The sequence below is a fragment of the Phalangium opilio genome, unplaced genomic scaffold (genome assembly GCF_054372755.1).
Source record: "Phalangium opilio isolate 3A_F unplaced genomic scaffold, DU_Popi_V2 ptg000209l_1, whole genome shotgun sequence".
In the NCBI taxonomy this organism is placed as follows: Eukaryota; Metazoa; Arthropoda; class Arachnida; order Opiliones; family Phalangiidae; genus Phalangium; species Phalangium opilio.
The window spans coordinates 3,887,641-3,909,111 of record NW_028324217.1 but is presented as its reverse complement, the minus strand read 5'-3'; the positions used below and the strand labels follow the sequence as shown (position 1 = coordinate 3,909,111).

Here is a 21,471-nt window from a genome sequence, read left to right as displayed (position 1 = left end):
GAAAATTGTTGGGTGGTAATTAGAGATAATTAATCTTTTTTAATGGAATTTTCTTTTTTTTTACAAAAGCTATAAATTAAATTTGTTATAGTTATAGTTAAAGTTAAAATTGGTTCTCTCAGCCATCGGGAAGTGCATAATTAATGAGCTGAATGTATTCCTGATTTAATTTAATGACGTTGAAATTATTTACGTTAATGATTTGATTAATTAATTTCAGAGAAATATCTCATTGCTTTGGTTCTTTCCCTCGCGCCAAGAGGCAACGCCAGATGGAGCCCGAGTTCATTACACGTGGAGGGAGGGTAGCCGACTCGCACTGCCTCTAGCGGTGATTTTTGGCGTGAGAGAAATAACCCAAGAAAGTGATCTCTCCCGCCCCGGTGGTGTTTTCTTCTTTTCTATATTTAATGGAATGGTCTATTAAAATTGTATTATGAAATGAAATTGAAGTTTATTGTGCATAAAAAAGTTGCAAAACAACTCACGAGATTATACACAAATATACAAATTGTACAAACACAAATTATACAAAATTACATAAATATATACAAATTTAAACAGTATCATTCGAAATTATACTATTTTGAAAATATTCGAGCAAACCAAACCAGGCCAAGTCAGACCAAACTCAACCAAACCAACAATAAGGGGCAGGCATTGGGGGTTGCACTCTGGCAGCAGGGCTGGAAATAAGCACAGAACACTGGACATTGACCAATAAAATTTGAAAATGTCCCATAATATTTTTTTAAACTAAGGTGGTCGCGGAACATTTGACCAATAAATTTATCAGAAGTTTTGATAACTTAACTAATGAGACGCGACACTATTTGTGCACACTCCACCAGTGGACAATGTCCTATAAATTTTCCAGTCAATGGTCACATGTCTTATAAGAAAAGTTTCTTATTTCCGGCCCTGTCTGGCAGCGTCAACTTATCGTCTGCTATGAAACTGGCTGATGATCGCGTATCTCTATGATCGCGTAGCGACGGCTCGAGTGTACTGTTGGAGCCTAGGAGGAGTAGTTGGGATTGGGAGACAGATTCGAAAAGATTTAAGAGTTCAAAAATGCGAATGGTGTTGTAGTTCTAGTAAGATTTTGATTATTTGTCTAATTGTGTTTTAATTATGAATCATTAATGTGCATTAGGGATATTTAAGTAACGTAAGTGTCATTGTACGAAAGTCGTTTAATTGCAATCTTTTCTTTAAATTGGTCAAACGTGGCCAAGGCTTAGCTTGTAATTCGGATTAATTTCGATTTTAAAGTTTAATTTTAACAATATTAATTTCTTAATTGCACTGAAATTAGTTCAGTAATATATTAAATATTATTGCGGTTAATATGCTTGTGTTAGTGTAAAAATTTGTGCATTTCCTAGTTTTGTTTTTATGTGTTCCGAAGTATCCTACTAACGTTTTTGCAATGCAGGCATCGCGATGTATTGCAATTATTTTCAGTAATTAACAACGAAACTAAGGAGTTATTTACCTTGTATTTATGTTATTTTGTGTAAAATTGTAAACATTCTGTTGAAACTGCAAACAATTTGACGCGAATTACTGTTTATATTCTTTGACAGTAAATCTGTGATAAGTAACTTATCGCTAACCAAAATGTCGGGGTGGGAGGAAAGAAAGGAAAAATCTCTTCAAGAGAAGTTGAAGAACTTCTTTGGGTTGGGGATTGGTAAATCAGGTGGTCCAAACCAACACCTTCAATGGAAACCAAAAGCTGTTGAACATCCACTCAGTGCCGAAATATTAAAGGTGTTGTTGATTGATTGGGTTTTGGCAACCTCAGGTTGCTAATTACCTTGATTTTTAATTAAATTTGCGTTGATGGGTATTATTTGTAACAACTGTCACTTATTAGGAGCTCGGTCCTGAAAATACTTTAGTTGTAAGACTACACGCAATGAAAGAGTTATGTGATACAGTTTTAAAGAAACACCTTCAAGATGTAAGATAAATAGTCTTGAGGTAAAGAAAAACGATTGGTTAGAATGTGTTTATCATTCCTTAGAGTGCATTAGAGACTATGGTCCGTAACACAATTGATTTGGTTGATCCAAGTCAATCTATGGATGCCAGACACATGGTTCTCAGATTTTATCGATGTTTGATACAAGGACAGGTGAATTTTAGATTTTAGTATAGTTTAGGTCAGGGTTCATACAAACCTGGAAAACCTGGAATAATCAGGGAAATAAATAGTTGACAAAAACCTCAGGGAAATTTATAATTTTTAGTAAAATTCAGGGAAATCAGGGAAATATGCGTCAAACAGGGGGCCTAGTAATTAAGCAAAATGTTCATAAACATCCCCTCCGTAGGATTAACATTACACTATACTTTGGAGGCTCATAACTCTGGTTCTACTAGAGAAACGGGGATGTCCTTTGAGTATGTTATAGTCCTATTTGCCCCCCATCCAACCATACTAAAAACTTGGGGCTACGACAAACAGGGGCCGAGTAATTAAACAAAATGTTCGTAAACATACCACCATCCATAGGATTAACATTACACTATACTTTGGAGGCTCAAAACTCTGGTTATATTAGAGATACGGGGATGTCCTTTGAGTATGTTATAGTCCAATTTGCCCCCCATCCAACCATACTAAACACTTGGGGCTACGACAAACAGGGGCCGAGTAATTAAGCAAAATGTTCACATAAACATCCCCTCCGTAGGATTAACATTACACTATACTTTGGAGGCTCATAACTCTGGTTCTATTAGAGATACGGAGATGTCCTTTGAGTATGTTATAGTCATATTTGCCCCCCCCTCCTCCTTCGTTAACATTTGCTCCATAGGATACTCCATATACGGGGAAAACCTGGAAAATTCAGGGAAATATATGAAAAAAAAACCTGGAAATCTCAGGGAAATTTGTTTTCCAAAAGTTGTATGAACCCTGTGGGTCCTTTAATTGTAGTTAGAATTTAAAGAAATTATTTGTACTTTATTAAATTTAGTTTGAAAAACTGGGCACAGTTCGAGCTTATTTTTTTCAGTTAATTAAATCACATACTGTTAATGAAGATTTAATGTCTAGGTTGGTTATTTATTTACTAATTGTTTGTAAAAAAATGTGTAATTTCTAATTTGGTGGCTGTTTTATGGAATAGGTTGGATTTATTCAAAGCTTTAACAGATTCAGGAAAAGTAGTTTTGTATTTTGAAGAAGAGACTGGACCATTTTTGTTGGAATGGATGCCGGCAATTATAAGTGCCGGGAAAATTAATCCATTTCTGTGTATTGTAATTAATTTCATCAAATACAATGCTGCTTATTTGGACTCAGACATAATAGCAGGGCTTGTTCAGTAAGCATTTTACAAAATAAGCTTTTTAGGGTAACCCTATAGTACTCTCCATAAGTATGGATCTGACTTAAGGCCCTCTATAATTAAAAGTGTTAGAATATAGGCGTGGTCTATTGCTATTCTCCTTCCTTGGTCGGGTCAGGTTATGGGTTAGAGATAGCTATTTGCAGGCAGGATAAATGGCGACGAGACACCCCTTTTCTAAAAATACGCCAATGGTAAACGCCCCTTTTATTAGAAATACACCGATATTAAATGCCTCTTTTACTACAAAAACGCCCCTTGTACTAGAAATACGCCATTAGGAAACTCGCCTTTACTACAAACCTAAAACGGTAAACTCCCCTCTATATGAAATACGCCTGCAAGACACGCCCCTCTATATGAAATACGCCCGCAAGACACGCCCCTCTATATGAAATACGCCCGCAAGACACGCCCATCTATATGGAATACGCCCACAAGACGCCCCTCTATATGAAATACGCCCGCAAGACACGCCCATCTATATGGAATACGCCCACAAGACGCCCCTCTATGTAATACGCCCACAAGACGCCCCTCTATGTAATACGCCCACAAGACGCCCGTCCATATGAAATACGCCCGCAAGACACGCCCCTCTATATGGAATACGCCCGCAAGAAACGCCCCTCTATATGGAATACGCCCGCAAGACACGCCCCCTCTATACGGAATACGCCCTCAATGCCCGCCCCTTCTATACGGAATACGCCCTCAATGCACGCCCCTCTATACGGAATACACCCACCCCTCTACAAGAAATTCACCTGGAAACACGCCGCCAGGAGACACCAAACCATCCTTTTACAAAAATTATGTTCATAGCAAAAACAATTTTGACCCATACTTATACAGAGTACTATATGATAATGATATCGCGAAGTACTAGTATACAATTGTATCTTGAATTTCTTTAGAAATGCTTGTGTACTCTCTGGTAGAACTAAATCAGAAGAGGATATAACTGTACTTATTATCAATTTTAGTGTCATTTATTAGTTAATAAGAAATTAAACATCCTGTTTAGCTATGTTTGGAAATGCTTGACGCATTTATATGCTATAGTACAATTCCTTCCGAGGTTTTACCACACTTTGTCGTTACTTTATGCCGAATTGTCAATATTGACAAAATTGCACCTAAAAGCTGGAAGGTAACAATGCAAACGTGAATATTCAACATACGTGACGTCATTTGTGACAATGCATTATCGCTAGGTCATGAGACATTTTCTCGGAACTTCAATAGGACAAAGTGGAATTTTTACAATTTGTTGGCTTATACAAGACAAATTTTATTTGAATGATTACGCCTTCTTAAGAGGGGCCGTGTTCTTTATGAAAAAGGCATTTTGGGGTCCCAAGAAGGTCGAAACGTTAAGCAGCGTTATGACTGCAATATTACCCGCTTTACTCAAAGTAAAATTATACCAAGAAGTGATATCTAGTTTATTAGGGAGAAGGTATAAATTCATTCATCCACATTTCTAGCTCTTTATCTCCAGTCCAAAAAACGTAGGTCCGGAGTTAATCCCCGCCTCTAAATTACAACCAGCAATCCAGCATCTCATTAGTTCTTGAAAACTCATGCACGTCAGGGCGACGCGAATGACGACGAAAATTACAGTCATATTTTCCGACTGAGGAGAGGCCGCGAAATAGCCCGGCCTCCTTTTACGTCTTCCCCCCCCCTTGTATTTTGAAAGGGGGACTGGCTGGGACTATGGACCGCGCGAATTAATACTTTCGCATCTTATACCTTCTCCCTAATAAACTAGATATCACTTCTTCATTCTATTCAATTGTCCCTTGAAATTTAATTAAATAACATTTTGGCCGTTGTTTTTTCTTTAGTCTTTGGAGTCTCAAAATTCGTTTGTTTCATACGAAGTTGTTTGTTGTCTTGACAGTTTATTGTCAAGCGATGATAAAGATAAATTAGAGCCGACAATGTGGGAGGTTATTTTAAGGGTTGTTGAGAAACTTTTCACTAATCCAGAGGTAACTTAATTTTGCTTCTGAAGCTTTAAAGCAAAGTGCGGGTCACGTGGTTCCCCTACAAGGCCCCCTTTACTTAAAGGGATGTACAATCCGTTATGTATGGGCGTGTCTATAAGACTCAAGAACTATATTTTTTAGTAGTAGTGTTACTATTTCCTGGAGTAGTGATTAGGCTGTCGTCTGCTTGAACGTCTGTTTCTACGGTAGATGCCCATTCCCAATGCACTGATAATGCTACGAACTTCACGCATGCTCAGTAGAGCTATATTTGATGGAAGATAAGTTTGATATAGGCCCCGCCCATACATAACGGATTGTACATCCCTTTAAGAACTCCAGTTTTGACTGGGCGAACGCAGGAGGCATTTGTGGGCGGGATTTAAAAGTGCACTTATAAATCCCGCCCACTAGCCTTCGCCAAGCTAAACCCGGAGTTCAGAAGGTAGGTTTTGCTTTTAGGGGCATTATTTTAAATACGTCACATGTACCACGTGACGGAAAGACACAAAGACTCCACATATAGTGGGATTGAAGGCACCGACCTAGTCCTCGTTTTTCGCGAGATTGCAGCGCCCATTATCCGAAGTGGTAGCTTTCGAAATAAAACGAAATAACCACGCCTTTTCTTAGTCACATGTCAGTGACGTATTTGAAATAATTTTAACCCAGTTGCCACAACTGTTGCTAGTTTATGCTATGAACAGTATTATTCACATGAACGAAACATTCATTAGGTTCTAGGAGCTTCAGGAACACCGTTATCAAACAAAGTCCATGAGATTTTGTCGATGATCGAAGACATGTACAAAGAAAATAAATTTACAGGGTCACCGGAACAGTTATTTGATATTGTTGACAAAAATGCCAGTGTCAGACCCGTCAGTGTTAAATCGTTCTTTTGTAGCAGATTACTGTTAACAAAATGACGTCCGACATTAACATTAACATTAACATTTTCAGGAATCATCTGTGATGCTTTACATTGATTACAGCGCAGTTACTCTTATGCCACAAGAAGACAAATGGATATGGAAGTTAAATAACGTTGTCGAGAGATATTTTAAGTAATATTGCACACACTGATTACTGATTTGACGCGTCAGATCATGCAGTTTGTTAATATCTGATATGATCTGATTTGTTATCGTTAGATCCGATACCAGATCAGTTGTTCGAGTTAAAGTTATATCCATTTTGTCTAAAGTTGTTAAGGAAAATAGACATTTATACGAAGTAAAGATTTCGTAATTTACTAATTACCTTCGAGATTTCGCTTCGAGAGATACCAATTACTTTTCTTTGTAGAAAGAATTGATTGATCAAACTGTTCTACCATTCCTTTCAAATATCAACATAGACCCTGATGGTCAAACTCGTTTAGTGTCCGTTAAGTTTCTAAATGAAGTTGGGTTAGAGTGTTATTCTAGTAGATGCTCCGATCTTATGGAGATCCTGGGGAAGGTGCAGATATTAAAGACGCGTTATTGATAAAGAACATATTAACACATAAGTTACGACGTCATTATTTCTTAGGTGTTATGTAGGCAATTTTCAACTTCCAATATGTCCCATGTTAAGGATATGTCGGATGAAATTGAAACGGGAGATATTAAACTGGCAGCTGAAGGCCTGATAGATATATTTAAGGTTCGTAATGTTCCCTATGGTTGTTTTACTGCGTATTATTCTCCATGCGCTGGCAAGGCTTAAAAGCGGATGTTGATTGTAAAATGTAAATCCTTCAGACCCGTCTTTTTATTGGACCACCTTCACACGGTCTTCAGGCATTTAGTTTGCTAATGAACTTCGTAAATAAATGCTACAGTTCGCCATTAGATCTTGAACAAACCACAATTGTTAGGAGATTGGTAAGGACCCTTAGTCCCAATTGTCCAATGATTGACGTGACTTGAACCAGCTTGTTCTTTCAAGGTCTTGGCGTTTTTTCTAACATTAAGGGCAAATTCCAAAGGAAATATAGGCGTTGTTAGTGAAGATGGTTTCCTTAAATTTAGCTCTACCATAATATGCTCAATACAAAAGTAAGTATTGGTCTTACCGCAGTTTTGATTGGTGGAGGCCACGCCTTTGTTGGTGTAGGCCACGCCTTTGTTGGTGTAGGCCACTCCTTTATTGGTGTAGGCCACTCCTTTGTTGGTGTAGGCCACTCCTTTGTTGGTGTAGGCCACTCCTTTATTGGTGAAGGACACTCCTTTGTTGGTGTAGGCCACGCCTTTGTTGGTGTAGGCCACTCCTTTATTGGTGTAGGCCACTCCTTTATTGGTGTAGGCCACTCCTTTGTTGGTGTAGGCCACTCCTTTATTGGTGTAGGCCACTCCTTTATTGGCGAAGGCCACTCCTTTATTGGCGAAGGCCACTCCTTTATTGGCGAAGGCCACTCCTTTATTGGCGAAGGCCAGTCCTTTATTGGCGAAGGCCACTCCTTTATTGGCGAAGGCCACTCCTTTATTGGCGAAGGCCACTCCTTTATTGGCGAAGGCCACTCCTTTATTGGCGAAGGCCACTCCTTTATTGGCGAAGGCCACTCCTTTATTGGCGAAGGCCACTCCTTTATTGGCGAAGGCCACTCCTTTATTGGCGAAGGCCACTCCTTTATTGGCGGAGGCCACTCCTTTATTGGTGGAGGCCACTCCTTTATTGGTAGAGGCCACGCCTTTATTTTTATGTTGGACGTCATTCCTTGTGGTTTAATAGAGATTCTTCAAGAAGATCTTACCATGGCACAACCAGTCCTCCCTTACTCTCACCTACAAGTACAAATAGTGCCACTGTCCCTTCTTCGTGTGAGCTTAATGTTAATCAGGTCTTCGATGTCTTCATCACATGCTTAAAAGAGGTAAGAGATATTGTAGGCGTCTGCTAAAATTTTACTAAAATTTAAAATATAAAATATCGCTTTGTAGGAAAAGAATTGGCTTTGTTTGAAGCTGGTTTTGAATGAGTTAACTAAACTGCTTTGTAATAAGGCACTTGTTGTTTGCGGAGGAAGTTCTGTTACAACTTTGTGCTCGACTCTATGTTCTTTGGTAAGTTCAAACCTTACAGGCAAATGTGTTTACCGCAATTTTACACCGCGAGTATTTTCTTTTTCGTAGATTCTTAATAAAAACTTTGAAAATCTGCAACAATTACCACCACGATTTACCAAAACGGACTTTCACAGTCATATTTTTCCCGTTCTATCAATGTTATCCGCATATCATGACGAAATGACGTCACATATTCAGAGGATGCTGATTAAGTGTCTGCAACAGGGACTGGTCTCTAAATGTGTCAAACCTTGCATTGTGGCTCTTTCTCTTTGCACTCTGCAGATGAATGACATCATGTATAAGTTACTGCCTGAAGTGCTGCTAAGTTTGTCGAAAATTTCCGCTACAGTTGCCATATCTATACCTATCCTGGAATTTTTATCTAGTAAGTTGATTTTGGGGTCTTATTTCCAAGTAAATGTGATGACTACAATTTTGGTTAGTGATTTCGCGATTTTATCAGATTTTACGCGACTTTATCAGATTTTTCATGATTTTATCAGATTTTTCGCGATCTTATCAGATTTTTCGCGATCTTATCAGATTTTTCGCGATCTTATCAGATTTTTCGCGATCTTGTCTGATTTTTCGCGATTTTGTCAGATTTTTCGCGATTTTGTCAGATTTTTCGCGATTTTGTCAGATTTTTCGCGATTTTGTCTGATTTTTCGCGATTTTGTCTGATTTTTCGCGATTTTGTCTGATTTTTCGCGATTTTGTCTGATTTTTCGCGATTTTGTCTGATTTTTCGCGATTTTGTCTGATTTTTCGTGATTTTAGCAGATTCTTCGTGATTTTAGCAGATTTTCGCGATTTTATGTCAAAGATTTCGCGATTTCTTCCCGGCGCATTTCGCGATTTCTTCCCGGCGCATTTCGCGATTTCGTGCATTAGATGTCATTACCCAAGTCAAGTACTTATTTCAAATCTATATCTCAATACGATATCTCTCCTATTTAAGATTTAATTCGTCTGCCATCGCTGTACAAAAGCTTTGTTGAAGACCAATACATGAGCATTTTCGCCATAGCCCTTCCATACACCAATCCCTTCAAGTTAGTACAATAAAATCACATCTATGCGAGTAAAACCCCTCATGAATGACAAATGTCCATGATCCCGCATAGATTCCATCAGTACACAGTTGCTTTGGCGCACCACGTGATTGCAATGTGGTTTTTAAAGTGTAGGTTACCATTTCGTAAGGATTTTGTTCGCTACATAATGAAAGTAAGTTCCTTTTTGCGTTGCGATTTCTACAATGCATTGCATTTCTCGCATACGTCTATCTCAATTGCCGCGGCAATTTTTACTTGGAAGGGTTTAAGAGCGAACGCGGTAGCGCCATTTGAGGAGAAATCTTCATACCCGCCATCGGCCACCGCGACTCAAACCTTAGTTGAAGGAGCCAAGAGACAACGAAGTGGCAGTTTGAATGATCCAGTCGTTCGCAGGTTTGCCTATTACGTTTTTTTTGGGTTGGGTTTTAATGTTAACTACTCTAATTTATTAATTAATTACACTTAATCATGACATGAATTAGTGAGAATTAACTGAGATGCGTGTATTTTGATTTAATTTGTTTGCTTTGTATTACAGGCGGTATTTCCCACTGCATTGTAGTATAGGAGTTATTTTTAGCGCGGTTTTATAGTATAGGAGTTATTTTTCGCGGTGTTGTAGTATAGGAGTTATTTCCCTGTGATTTATAGTATAGGAGTTATTCCCTGTGTATTATAGTGTAGGAATTATTTCCCTGTGTATTATAGTATAGGAGTTATTTCCCTGTGTATTATAGTATAGGAGTTATTTCCCTGTGTATTATAGTATAGGAGTTATTTCCCTGTGTATTATAGTATAGGAGTTATTTCCCTGTGTATTATAGTATAGGAGTTATTTCCCTGTGTATTATAGTATAGGAGTTATTTCCCTGTGTATTATAGTATAGGAGTTATTTCCCACTGTGTATTATAGTATAGGAGTTATTTCCCACTGTGTATTATAGTATAGGAGTTATTTCCCACTGTGTATTATAGTATAGGAGTTATTTCCCACTGTGTTATAGCATAGGAGCTGTGTCCCCACTGTGTTATAGCATAGGAGCTGTGTCCCCTCTGTGTTATAGCATAGGAGCTGTGTCCCCTCTGTGTTATAGCGTAGGAGCTGTGTCCCCTCTGTGTTATAGCGTAGGAGCTGTGTCCCCTCTGTGTTATAGCGTAGGAGCTGTGTCCCCGCTGTGTTATAGCGTAGGAGCTGTGTCCCCGCTGTGTTATAGCATAGGAGCTGTGTCCCCACTGTGTTATAGCATAGGAGCTATGTCCCCACTGTGTTATAGCATAGGAGCTGTGTCCCCTCTGTGTTATAGCGTAGGAGCTGTGTCCCCACTGTGTTTATAGCATAGGAGCTATGTCCCCACTGTGTTTATAGCATAGGAGCTATGTCCCCACTGTGTTATAGCATAGGAACTATGTCCCCACTGTGTTTATAGCATAGGAGCTATGTCCCCACTGTGTTTATAGCATAGGAGCTATGTCCCCACTGTGTTTATAGCATAGGAGCTATGTCCCCACTGTGTTTATAGCATAGGAGCTATGTCCCCACTGTGTTTATAGCATAGGAGCTATGTCCCCACTGTGTTTATAGCATAGGAGCTATGTCCCCACTGTGTTTATAGCATAGGAGCTATGTCCCCACTGTGTTATAGCATAGGAGCTATGTCCCCACTGTGTTTATAGCATAGGAGCTATGTCCCCACTGTGTTTATAGCATAGGAGCTATGTCCCCACTGTGTTTATAGCATAGGAGCTATGTCCCCACTGTGTTTATAGCATAGGAGCTATGTCCCCACTGTGTTTATAGCATAGGAGCTATGTCCCCACTGTGTTTATAGCATAGGAGCTATGTCCCCACTGTGTTTATAGCATAGGAACTATGTCCCCACTGTGTTTATAGCATAGGAGCTATGTCCCCATTGTGTTATATTATTGGAGTTATTTTTCGGATTTTTTTGCATAAACCCACAAATTATTACATTGTGCATGCCTAATTTTGATGTATTAACGTAGTAACATTTTATTTGTAACACGTGCATGTTTTTATTTTGTTCCTGCTTTTGGAATTTTTTTTGGGCCTTTCGAACGCATTATGATTTCATGTAAAAAGAATTGAACATTTTCCAAGTCACCGGGCGGTAAGTTTAATTCCAAATCTGTCTTCCAGCGCGGACAATGTCGCGCGGCAGACTGCCAACAAGCAAACGCTCTTATTATTGCAAGAAGAGCTTCTCGAAACTTGCCTCGATCTGTTTGGCAGGTATTGCCACGTCACCATATCAACTTTACCAAAAAGGTAAGTGAACCAATCGAGTTCGGCTCAAAAATCAAGGGAAAACGTGTAAAAGTCGGGGGAAAACGTGTTAAAAATCGGGGGGGGGGAAACGTGTTAAAATTTGGGAAAAACGTTTTAAAAGTCGAAGAAAACGTTTTAAAAGTCGAAGAAAACGTTTTAAAAGTCGAAGAAAACGTTTTAAAAGTCGAAGAAAACGTTTTAAAAGTCGAAGAAAACGTTTTAAAAGTCGAAGAAAACGTTTTAAAAGTCGAAGAAAACGTTTTAAAAGTCGAAGAAAACGTTTTAAAAGTCGAAGAAAACGTTCTAAAAGTCGAAGAAAACGTTTTAAAAGTCGAAGAAAACGTTTTAAAAGTCGAAGAAAACGTTCTAAAAGTCGAAGAAAACGTTTTAAAAGTCGAAGAAAACGTTTTAAAAGTCGAAGAAAACGTTTTAAAAGTCGAGGAAAACGTTTTAAAAGTCGAAGAAAACGTTTTAAAAGTCGAAGAAAACGTTTTAAAAGTCGAAGAAAACGTTTTAAAAGTCGAAGAAAACGTTTTAAAAGTCGAAGAAAACGTTTTAAAAGTCGAAGAAAACGTTTTAAAAGTCGAAGAAAACGTTTTAAAAGTCGAAGAAAACGTTTTAAAAGTCGAAGAAAACGTTTTAAAAGTCGAGGAAAACGTTTTAAAAGTCGAGGAAAACGTTTTAAAAGTCGAGGAAAACGTTTTAAAAGTCGAGGAAAACGTTTTAAAAGTCGAGGAAAACGTTTTAAAAGTCGAGGAAAACGTTTTAAAAGTCGAGGAAAACGTTTTAAAAGTCGAGGAAAACGTTTTAAAAGTCGAGGAAAACGTTTTAAAAGTCGAGGAAAACGTTTTAAAAGTCGAGGAAAACGTTTTAAAAGTCGAGGAAAACGTTTTAAAAGTCGGGAGGGAAAACGTTTTAAAAGTCGGGAGGGAAAACGTTTTAAAAGTCGGGGAATTTGAATATGAAGATTATAGCATCACATTTTGGAAAAATAGTACATTTTGTCGCGCATTGATTCGAGTATTGCGCCTTTTAATACCAAAACTGTAAAATATAAATTATTGAACCAATCTGTTCTAAAATTCGGGAAAAAATTGTCAGGAAAACGTGTAGAAAGTTGGGTAATTTGAATCAGAAGTTTGTGGCAACGTTTTGAGATAGTAGCACATTCTGTTGCACATTGATTCAGTTATTGCGCATTTTGATACCAAAAGCAGCAAATGTCAAAGATAATTTGTGAACTTTACAGAAACTACTTAACAGAGTTTCTTATGGAGAAAGGTCAAAGTATGAGTTGGCTTGTTGGTAATGTCCTGGTAACCATTACCACAAGTGGTCCCGGGAATAGCGCTTATAAAGACGCGCTGTGTGAAAAATGTTACCGATTATGTCATCCTAATGAAACTCTAGGTTAGTCCTATCGCTAAAATTTACCACCGTGTTCTACCTACCCAGTCTTAATTACACCTCTTGATTACATAACGCGTGACGTAGACACACCTTCTCAAAATGAACCCGTTGAAAAAAAGAGACAACGTCACAGATCCGCGATTCAACCGAGTACAAGAGATACTAGTCACAATTCTATTCCCATGATTAGAGATGATCTGCTTTTGCATCATAATCAAAAATATGACTTGTAAGTTTCAATAGCTTGCAAACGTCAGCGTAAACTTATTAGCGAATATTAAGTTCTTTGGTTCCTTGACTGTTATTTGCAGTAGAGAAATGAAATCGGGAAAAGTAACTACATTTGATGTTAAGGAAAAATTGTCGGCCTCCAGTACGGGCTCTGATTCTCGTGAGTGTAGTAGTTTATAACAGTGTAGTATTCCGCGTAAGCAAAAGTTCATACATAAAAACCAAAAAAGTATACTTCATTAGAGTTCGCTTGCTCCGTGTAATATGAGAAACGCCCCCCCTTTACTTCTCAAAATGGTGTCAACCCCCCTTTGCGTATGATTACCTTCATGAACTTAGCACAGGGAACACCCGTGAATAGGCTCCTGAAGTGGCAGATAATAGCTCTAATACCAAGAATTATCCTTTGGATCGCCACCATGGAGTACTTTTTTCTATAAACGTCTGATCTCCAAAACCCCCTTCTCTGATTGGTTGTTTCGTGTAGGGGTTGGGGTTAAAGGGACTGCGAGGAAGCTATCGGTGGCCCAGTAAAAATTATTTGAAATACGTCACAGACACCACGTGACAACAAGGCACAAAGACTCCACAATGAGTGGGACTGGACACATAATCCTTGTTTTTTCGATAGATTGCAGCGCCATTTCCCCGAAGTGCTTGTTTTCGAAATAAAACGAACTAAGCTTCTTTGAACGACGCCTCTCCTCCATCACGTGGCTCTGACGTATTTCAAATAATTTTTACCCACCCGCCGATGCCTTCTTTACTGTCCCTTTAAGAGGAGGGTCGTTTGCAACTCAATTTACATTGCGTCTACATCCGTCGGCTGGAACTATGGACAAAGTATACTTTTTGCTTTTATCTATGAACTTTAGGCATAAGTATGCGTTGTTAAGGTGTAGAGTTGGAGATCACAGTTGGCAATTGCAAAATTACCGCATCGCGCCATTTTAACCTTCTATACATAATGCGTACTTGTAGCCAATGTCCTTTAGGCTCATACTTATTGAGAGGGTTAGTAACTTACCATATTAAACCACATGCAAATTATACGATATACCTTGCAGAAGAACCGAGCATTTGTAGTTGTTGGTGTCCAGGTTGGGCTGAGGTTTTAATTAGAAAACCAACTGGGAATGTTTCGTGGTTAATGAAGATACAAAATTGTTTATTCTTCTCGAATTCCACTCCAGTACGTAATGTACACCAATAAGAACGTGCCCAGATTATTTTGTTGTACTAACTTAATTTGTTAAGGACTTCCCGGTTCCTGACTTTGGAAATTGGTTCAAAGACATGGAAGATTATTCATACACGCACAAAAAAGAGGAGAGTGATATATCGCAGTGTTCAGATGACCGTGAGTCGCTGGTTAGTGTTAGTGATATCGGACAAGATGATGAGGATGTTAGCCAAAGTGCTGGTACGATATTTACTTGTGTTTAAGTTTATTTGGTCTTTTGGGTGGCCAATGGGATTTTCTGAGGGGTTTTGGGGTTTTCTTCTGTGAACAGATTTTGGTTATTGCATTCCTACTTCAACTCGATCAAAATCGCCTCTTCGACGTACAAGTTCTAGTCCAGATATGCACGGCCAATGGATGCCTAAATTAGAGAAAACGGAACAGGCTGTGCCATCCGAAACTGCCCCTGTTAAGAAAACTGTGACGCTTAGTCCCCAGGCGTCTTTTATTGAGCCAAGTGGTGAAAAGATGGTTGAGGAACTGGTTTTATCCTCTAAGTTTTCACCACCTTCGTCTCCTGTTCATAAGAAAGGTCAGTAACAAAATTATTTACAATACGAAGCTTGTGGTAGAACGCGATCGGTACATTATTCTCTAAGCGACGTGTGGTAGAATGCGATCGGCACATTATTCTCTAAGCAACGTGCGTTAGAATGCGATCGGCACATTATTCTCTAAGCAACGTGCGTTAGAATGCGATCGGCACATTATTCTCTAAGCAACGTGTGTTAGAATGCGATCGGCACATTATTCTCTAAGCAACGTGTGGTAGAATGAGATCGGCACACTATTCTCTAAGCAAAGTGTGGTAGAATGCGATCGGCACACTATTCTCTAAGCAAAGTGTGGTAGAATGCGATCGGCACACTATTCTCTAAGCAAAGTGTGGTAGAATGCGATCGGCACACTATTCTCTAAGCAAAGTGTGGTGGAATGCCATCGGCACACTATTCTCTAAGCAAAGTGTGGTAGAATGCCATCGGCACACTATTCTCTAAGCAAAGTGTGGTAGAATGCCATCGGCACACTATTCTCTAAGCAAAGTGTGGTAGAATGCCATCGGCACACTATTCTCTAAGCAACGTGTGGTAGAACGCCATCGGCACACTATTCTCTAAGCAACGTGTGGTAGAACGCGATTGGCACACTATTCTCTAAGCAACGTGTGGTAGAACGCGATCGGCACACTATTTTCTAAGCAACGTGTTGTAGAACGCGATCGGCACACTATTCTCTAAGCAACGTGTGGTAGAACGCGATCGGCACACTATTCTCTAAGCAACGTGTGGTAGAACGCGATCGGCACATAATTCTCTAAGCAACGTGTGGTAGAACGCGATCGGCACATAATTCTCTAAGCAACGTGTGTCAGAATGCGATCGGCACATAATTCTCTAAGCAACGTGTGTCAGAATGCGATCGGCACATTATTCTCTAAGCAACGTGTGGTAGAACGCGATCGGGACCTTATTCTCTAAGCGGCGCGTCTAGTAGTTTTTTATCTCTACAGCCAAACAAGGAGTACTTGACGCCAGTAGTGGTTCAGACAGTATGGCGGAAAAGAGAGTAGACTTAGAAGCAAGGAGCGCTTACAGAGGTTCACCAATTAAGGAAGACAAGTGCAAAACAATCCCGGAAGAGAAGCACCACGTCAGTGAAGTTAAGTCGAAACTGAAATTAGATCTCGCAGGCATAAACTTGCCATCTAATGTATCCGATGAAAACAAACCCGCGAGTCCACCACCTTCCGCGGGAATAATGAAGTCTCGAGCGGGATCCAAGAGTCCATTTCTGAAGAAAGGTATGTGGTGACGTCTTACGTAATAACTTTTCTTGATAGGTACTTGAATGGCCATCAATTTAGGAAGCATCTCACCTCCACCTCATTCAACACAATCGCAGTTCCGAGACAGGGGTTATACCGTCTCGGCTATGACCCCCGTTTCGAGTTCACGCAGTCCAATGAGAAGTCAATCATTCGCTAGTCGTTCGGTGACCACTCCTCAGCGTGACATGTACCGTATCGGGATGAACCCTAGTTTTGTGTTCCTGCAAATATATCAGAATGTTTTTCCGCCAGGCATTGAGCCATTGCTCTTACCAAGAACAGAGGTTAGTTGTTGCATTTCGTATTCGTAAATATCGCGTTAGATTATCCGATACCCTAGCAGACTACATAAGTTTCTGGGATTTCTGATTAGTTTTAAATTTAAAGACGCTAAGCCTTGTCAGTTATTCGCAATGATGCTTCCAAGACTTAGTAATAAATTATTCTGAATTCACAAATACTGAACCTTTTAACACACGTTGTAGCAGGCGGCGTGAAGTGTCGCGATTTTTATGGGTTTAGCTGAAGTCGCGAAGCCTTGTCAACAGCATCGAGAATAATAGGGATTAGTAATAACGGGTTTCTTGCTAATTAAGTCTCAGTGTTAATTATAATAAGTTCTGTATTATATGGCGTAGGTTATTGACAGAGCTGTAAAACTTTTAGATCATTTTAAGCCGTTTAGTTAAACTCTAAGCCTTGTCAAAAGCATCGAGAATAATAGGGATTAACAATAACGGGTTTCTTGCTAATTAAGTCTCAGTATTAATTATAGTAAGTTCTGTATTATATGGCGCAAGTTATTGACAGAGCTGTGGATGTTTTAGATCAGTTTAAGGCGTTTAGCTAAACTCTTTAAGCCTTGTCAACAGCATCGAGAATAATAGGGATTAGCAATAACGGATTTGTTGCAAATTAAGTCTCAGTGTTAATTATAATAAGTTCTGCCAAAAACGGATTTATGGGATAAGAACGTCGGAGTTAGCGAATTCACTCCCCATCCTCGCATACTTTATTGAGAAACTTCGTCTGCTTATATTTTGACTCCACCCACAAATTCTGTATATAGATCGAATTTGTGGGTGGAGTCAAAATATAAGCAGACGAAGTTTCTCAATAAAGTATGCGAGGATGGTACTAGAGGCTAAAGCGACGATCCGACGTTCTTATCCCATAAATCCGTTTTTGGTTCTGCATTATATGGTGTAGGTTATTGACAGAGCTGTAAATGTTTTAGATAATTTTAAGGCGTTTAGCTTAACTCTCTAAGCCTTGTCAACAGTATTGGGAATAATGGGGATTATCAAATTTAACGGATTTGTTGCAAATTCTGTCCCAGTGTTAATTTTAAGAAGTTCTGTGTTATATGGCGTCGGTTATTGACAGAGCTGTGAATGTTTTAGATCAGTTTAAGGCATTTTGATAAAACCTCTAAGCCTTGTCAACAGCATCGAGAATAATGGGGATTAGCAATAACGGATTTGTTGCAAATTAAGTCTCAGTGTTAATTATAATAAGTTCTTTATTATATGGCGCAGGTTATTGACAGAGCTGTGAATGTTTTAGGTAATTTTAAGGCGTTTGCTAAACTCTCTAAGCCTTGTCGACAGCATCGAGAATAATACGGATTAACAAACATAACGGATTTTTGGCAAATTTAGTGTTAATTTTAATAAGTTCTGTATTATATGGCGTAGGTTATTGACAGAGCCGTGAATGTTTTGGACCATATACCTCCTTATGAAACGCACAAAATCGGTGTCGTTTATGTGGGACCTGGCCAGGTTAGATAATACTTAATAAAAAAAAAAACACGAATCAATCTAAAACTGCGATAACCTTTTAACGAAGGTCAATAACGAAGCTGCTATTTTATCGAACCAATTTGGATCCGTTCGTTATAAAAACTTTCTGGGTGGCTTGGGAACATTTGTTAAACTAACCCAAGTCGACCCAAAGTTCACTTACGTTGCTGGTTTAGATTTAAAAGGGCAGGATGGTTCGTACGCTTGCAGTTGGCAAGACGATATAATGCAAGGTTTGCATAGATTTTATATTATGCAAATGAGTTAGACAAAAGTTTTAAAGTGGTTCAATCGAAACTTTAGTGGTCTTCCATGTTGCAACATTAATGCCAAATCGGGAATCAGATCCAGCTGCTAATCATAAAAAATGTCATATTGGAAATGATTTTGTCGTTATCGTTTATAATAATAGTGGTGAAGACTTTAATATGTCGACTCTAAAGGTAGATCGGGATGAAAGGTAATGTTTTACATTGTTTGGAAGGTTTAATTAACATTACTTTTAGGGACAATTTATCTACGTTGCCATAATTATTGAACCAAGTGATTTCAACAGTAATATAGTTACTGTTAAAGCCAAACCTGAACTAAATGACCTTTTAGGTCATTCTGGTTCAAATTTAATATCCGATGAAAGTTTAGCGCTTTACGTCAGACAACTTGCGCTTCATGCTAATGTAAGTACCATAATTCTTAACAATGGGGCGGTCAGTCTGCTTTATGGGTTAATGCAAGAGTTAAAGAGACTGCGGTTAAACCTTGCATTTTTCTTGCGACTTAGTTAACAAATACTGCGATTCCTAATTATAGCCTAGATTTCTCAGGTGTAGTATAGAGCCCTTTATTACTGAAATAGTCTTTAGAATTGGCAAGTTTTATAGGGCTATAATAGCAAATATTGCCATCAAAAACGGCAATTTACATTGTACTTGTAAATGATTGCAGTTGGCCTCGGTTGTTTGCTGTAGCCAACAAAAAAGTACCGAGCCTTACATCACTAATTGGCTCGAACGATTAAGACGATTAAAAAAATTGAAAGAGAAAGTTTTACAAGAAATTAGCAAGAAAAATGATGAAATTCACGATTCGCCTAAAAAATACGAAGATTTTACAGCCTACATCTAAAAATATTTACATTGTGTTTTTTTTATACAAACAAACAAACAATTAACCAACGTATCATCGATGAAATTAAAAATGGTAAACAAAGAAACAAATTTGAAAACATTTTATCATAAATAAATAAATAAATGAATTGTAATTTGTATATAATAGTTAAGATAAAGAAATTGTAGTAGTAAATGTATAACTAATTATAATCAATGATGTAAAAGATTCGTCTTCGTTCCTAAATTTATAACTTAATTTTTATTATCACTGAAGTGTTTCTCTTAATTAATTAAGCTGGAAAATAATTGATGAATTTGAAATTTTCCTATTGCTTTTTTTTGTTGCAATATTTGTCGAGTCTTCTTTCTTCCCCCCCCCTTCCCAAACTAGTCTACGTTTATTAATGAATTCTTATTGTGTTAATTGCATTGCGATATGTTAATTGTTTTTTAAATGATGCTTTTGCTCAATTCTTTAATAAAGATCTTTTTTAAATTAATTATTCGTGGTTTTTTTTTTCTTTTATTCAAATTAATTTGTTTATTTGTTGTATAACATAAATGTACAGAGAATAAATGACATTTTTTAATTTATTTACTGGGTTTTTTTTTTAGTTATTTACAAAAACATTTACAGTTAAAATTCAGTATCTGAATATCTGGAGATTTCAACGATGAGTACTTGAATTGTATGTACAATTTTTTAGGAATAAAATGTTCGGAACATATTTCGGTTGTTGATGTTGTTAATTTCTGTTGTTTCAGTTGAGTTCTTCAATTGTATGTACAGTTATTTTAGGAATAAAATGTTCGGAACTTACAGGGCGCCAACTGGTCCTATAATTCCTATAAAATCCTATATTTTGGAAAGTGTCCTATTTTATCCTATATTTTCACAAATTGTCCTATAAAGTCCTATATTTTGAGAATTTTGAAGTAATTAATTATAATCCCTTAAGAAAAACCTCAGAAAATGTCTTGTCTGAGATTTTAGCAGAGCCCCAAATTTGCGGAGCTCGCTTCGCTCGCTCCGCTCGCTCCGGTTATTTATGATTTACTTAATGTTAAATTTAAACAAATTAATTGGCTAACTTTTATAACAATAACAACTCGTGAAAAAATTATTCGACTGAATTTAGACTGGTTTTCATATATGTTCGCCTTGTACGTTATTGCAAATGGTCAGGGAAAATTGTGGAACTTAGTCAGCGAAAACCTGGAAAAGTCAGGGAATTTCATTCCAAAAATTACGAACCCCGTAAAGGCCCAAATTCTAGTTCAGTGGATTTTTTAAAAAACAGTAAACATGATACGAAAATGGTTACTTCTAATCAGAAAACCTTCCTTATACATTAGAGCCAGTATCAAGTCTTACCTACCGCTCCCTTAGAATTAGAATATAAACAAAAGAAAGTCAGAAATAATATCCTATTTTGTCGAAAAAATAGAAAAGAGTAATAGGTTCCTAACTGTCTGTTTGTGATATTTTCACAGAATAGATATCATTTTGTTTTACCAGTGGTCCCTTTTTGGTTCCTACTTTTAAAATTTAGGTCCTTATTTTACCCTATTTTTATCGTGAAAAGTCCCTTTTTCCCCTATTTATTTTTGAGGTTTTGGTGGGAGCCCTGTAAGTGATATAGTTGGTGATATTTTTTTTAGCAGTTCAAAGGCATTGTATACTATTTTAATTGAAAAATTAAGCAGTATTTCATTAAAATTGGTCGGTTCTGGTTATATACTAGTCATTTAAGAGTCCTATATTATCCTATAATTTCATGAATCTGGTCCTATAAAATCCTATAATTTCGCCTGGCGAATCCTATTTTTCCTATTAAAAATTTCTCTGCAAGAGTTGGCGCCCTGAACTTATTTCGGTTGTTGATGTTGTTAATTTCTGTTGTTTCAGTTGAGTTCTCTAATTGTATGTACAGTTTTTTTAAGAATAAAATGTTGTTCGGAACTTATTTCGGTTGTTGATGTTGTGAATTTGTCTTGTTTCAGTTGAAGTTCACCGCGATCTTTCATAGTACTCGCGTAAATGTGATTTTGATCAATTTAGACACTTTGAAATTT

General features: G+C 37.9%; 1 protein-coding gene across 5 annotated transcripts; it reads left to right on the top strand.

Annotated features, from left to right (window-relative positions):
- Positions 1 to 1,010: 1,010 nt before the first annotated feature.
- On the top strand, positions 1,011 to 19,895 carry gig (TSC complex subunit tuberin). Of its 5 annotated transcripts, none has more exons than XM_089855219.1 (37): positions 1,011 to 1,097; positions 1,590 to 1,776; positions 1,883 to 1,969; positions 2,033 to 2,143; positions 2,994 to 3,073; positions 3,147 to 3,344; positions 4,286 to 4,334; positions 4,396 to 4,521; positions 4,586 to 4,786; positions 5,222 to 5,368; positions 6,103 to 6,246; positions 6,329 to 6,432; positions 6,520 to 6,601; positions 6,674 to 6,829; positions 6,902 to 7,015; positions 7,114 to 7,236; positions 7,301 to 7,410; positions 8,084 to 8,225; positions 8,293 to 8,415; positions 8,485 to 8,806; positions 9,383 to 9,476; positions 9,549 to 9,651; positions 9,742 to 9,875; positions 11,641 to 11,769; positions 13,019 to 13,179; positions 13,264 to 13,408; positions 13,491 to 13,570; positions 14,478 to 14,602; positions 14,668 to 14,833; positions 14,925 to 15,185; positions 16,164 to 16,454; positions 16,518 to 16,765; positions 18,179 to 18,265; positions 18,333 to 18,519; positions 18,590 to 18,729; positions 18,793 to 18,963; positions 19,232 to 19,895. In XM_089855219.1, exons 2-37 carry the CDS (start codon positions 1,624 to 1,626, stop codon positions 19,409 to 19,411), a joined length of 5,274 nt encoding a protein of 1,757 aa, XP_089711345.1. In that variant the 5' UTR covers positions 1,011 to 1,097; positions 1,590 to 1,623; the 3' UTR covers positions 19,412 to 19,895. The 5 variants fall into 5 exon arrangements, with proteins under 5 accessions (XP_089711345.1, XP_089711343.1, XP_089711346.1 ...); XM_089855217.1 differs by having other exon boundaries at positions 11,584 to 11,769; XM_089855218.1 differs by having other exon boundaries at positions 1,033 to 1,171; positions 11,584 to 11,769.
- Positions 19,896 to 21,471: the final 1,576 nt, after the last annotated feature.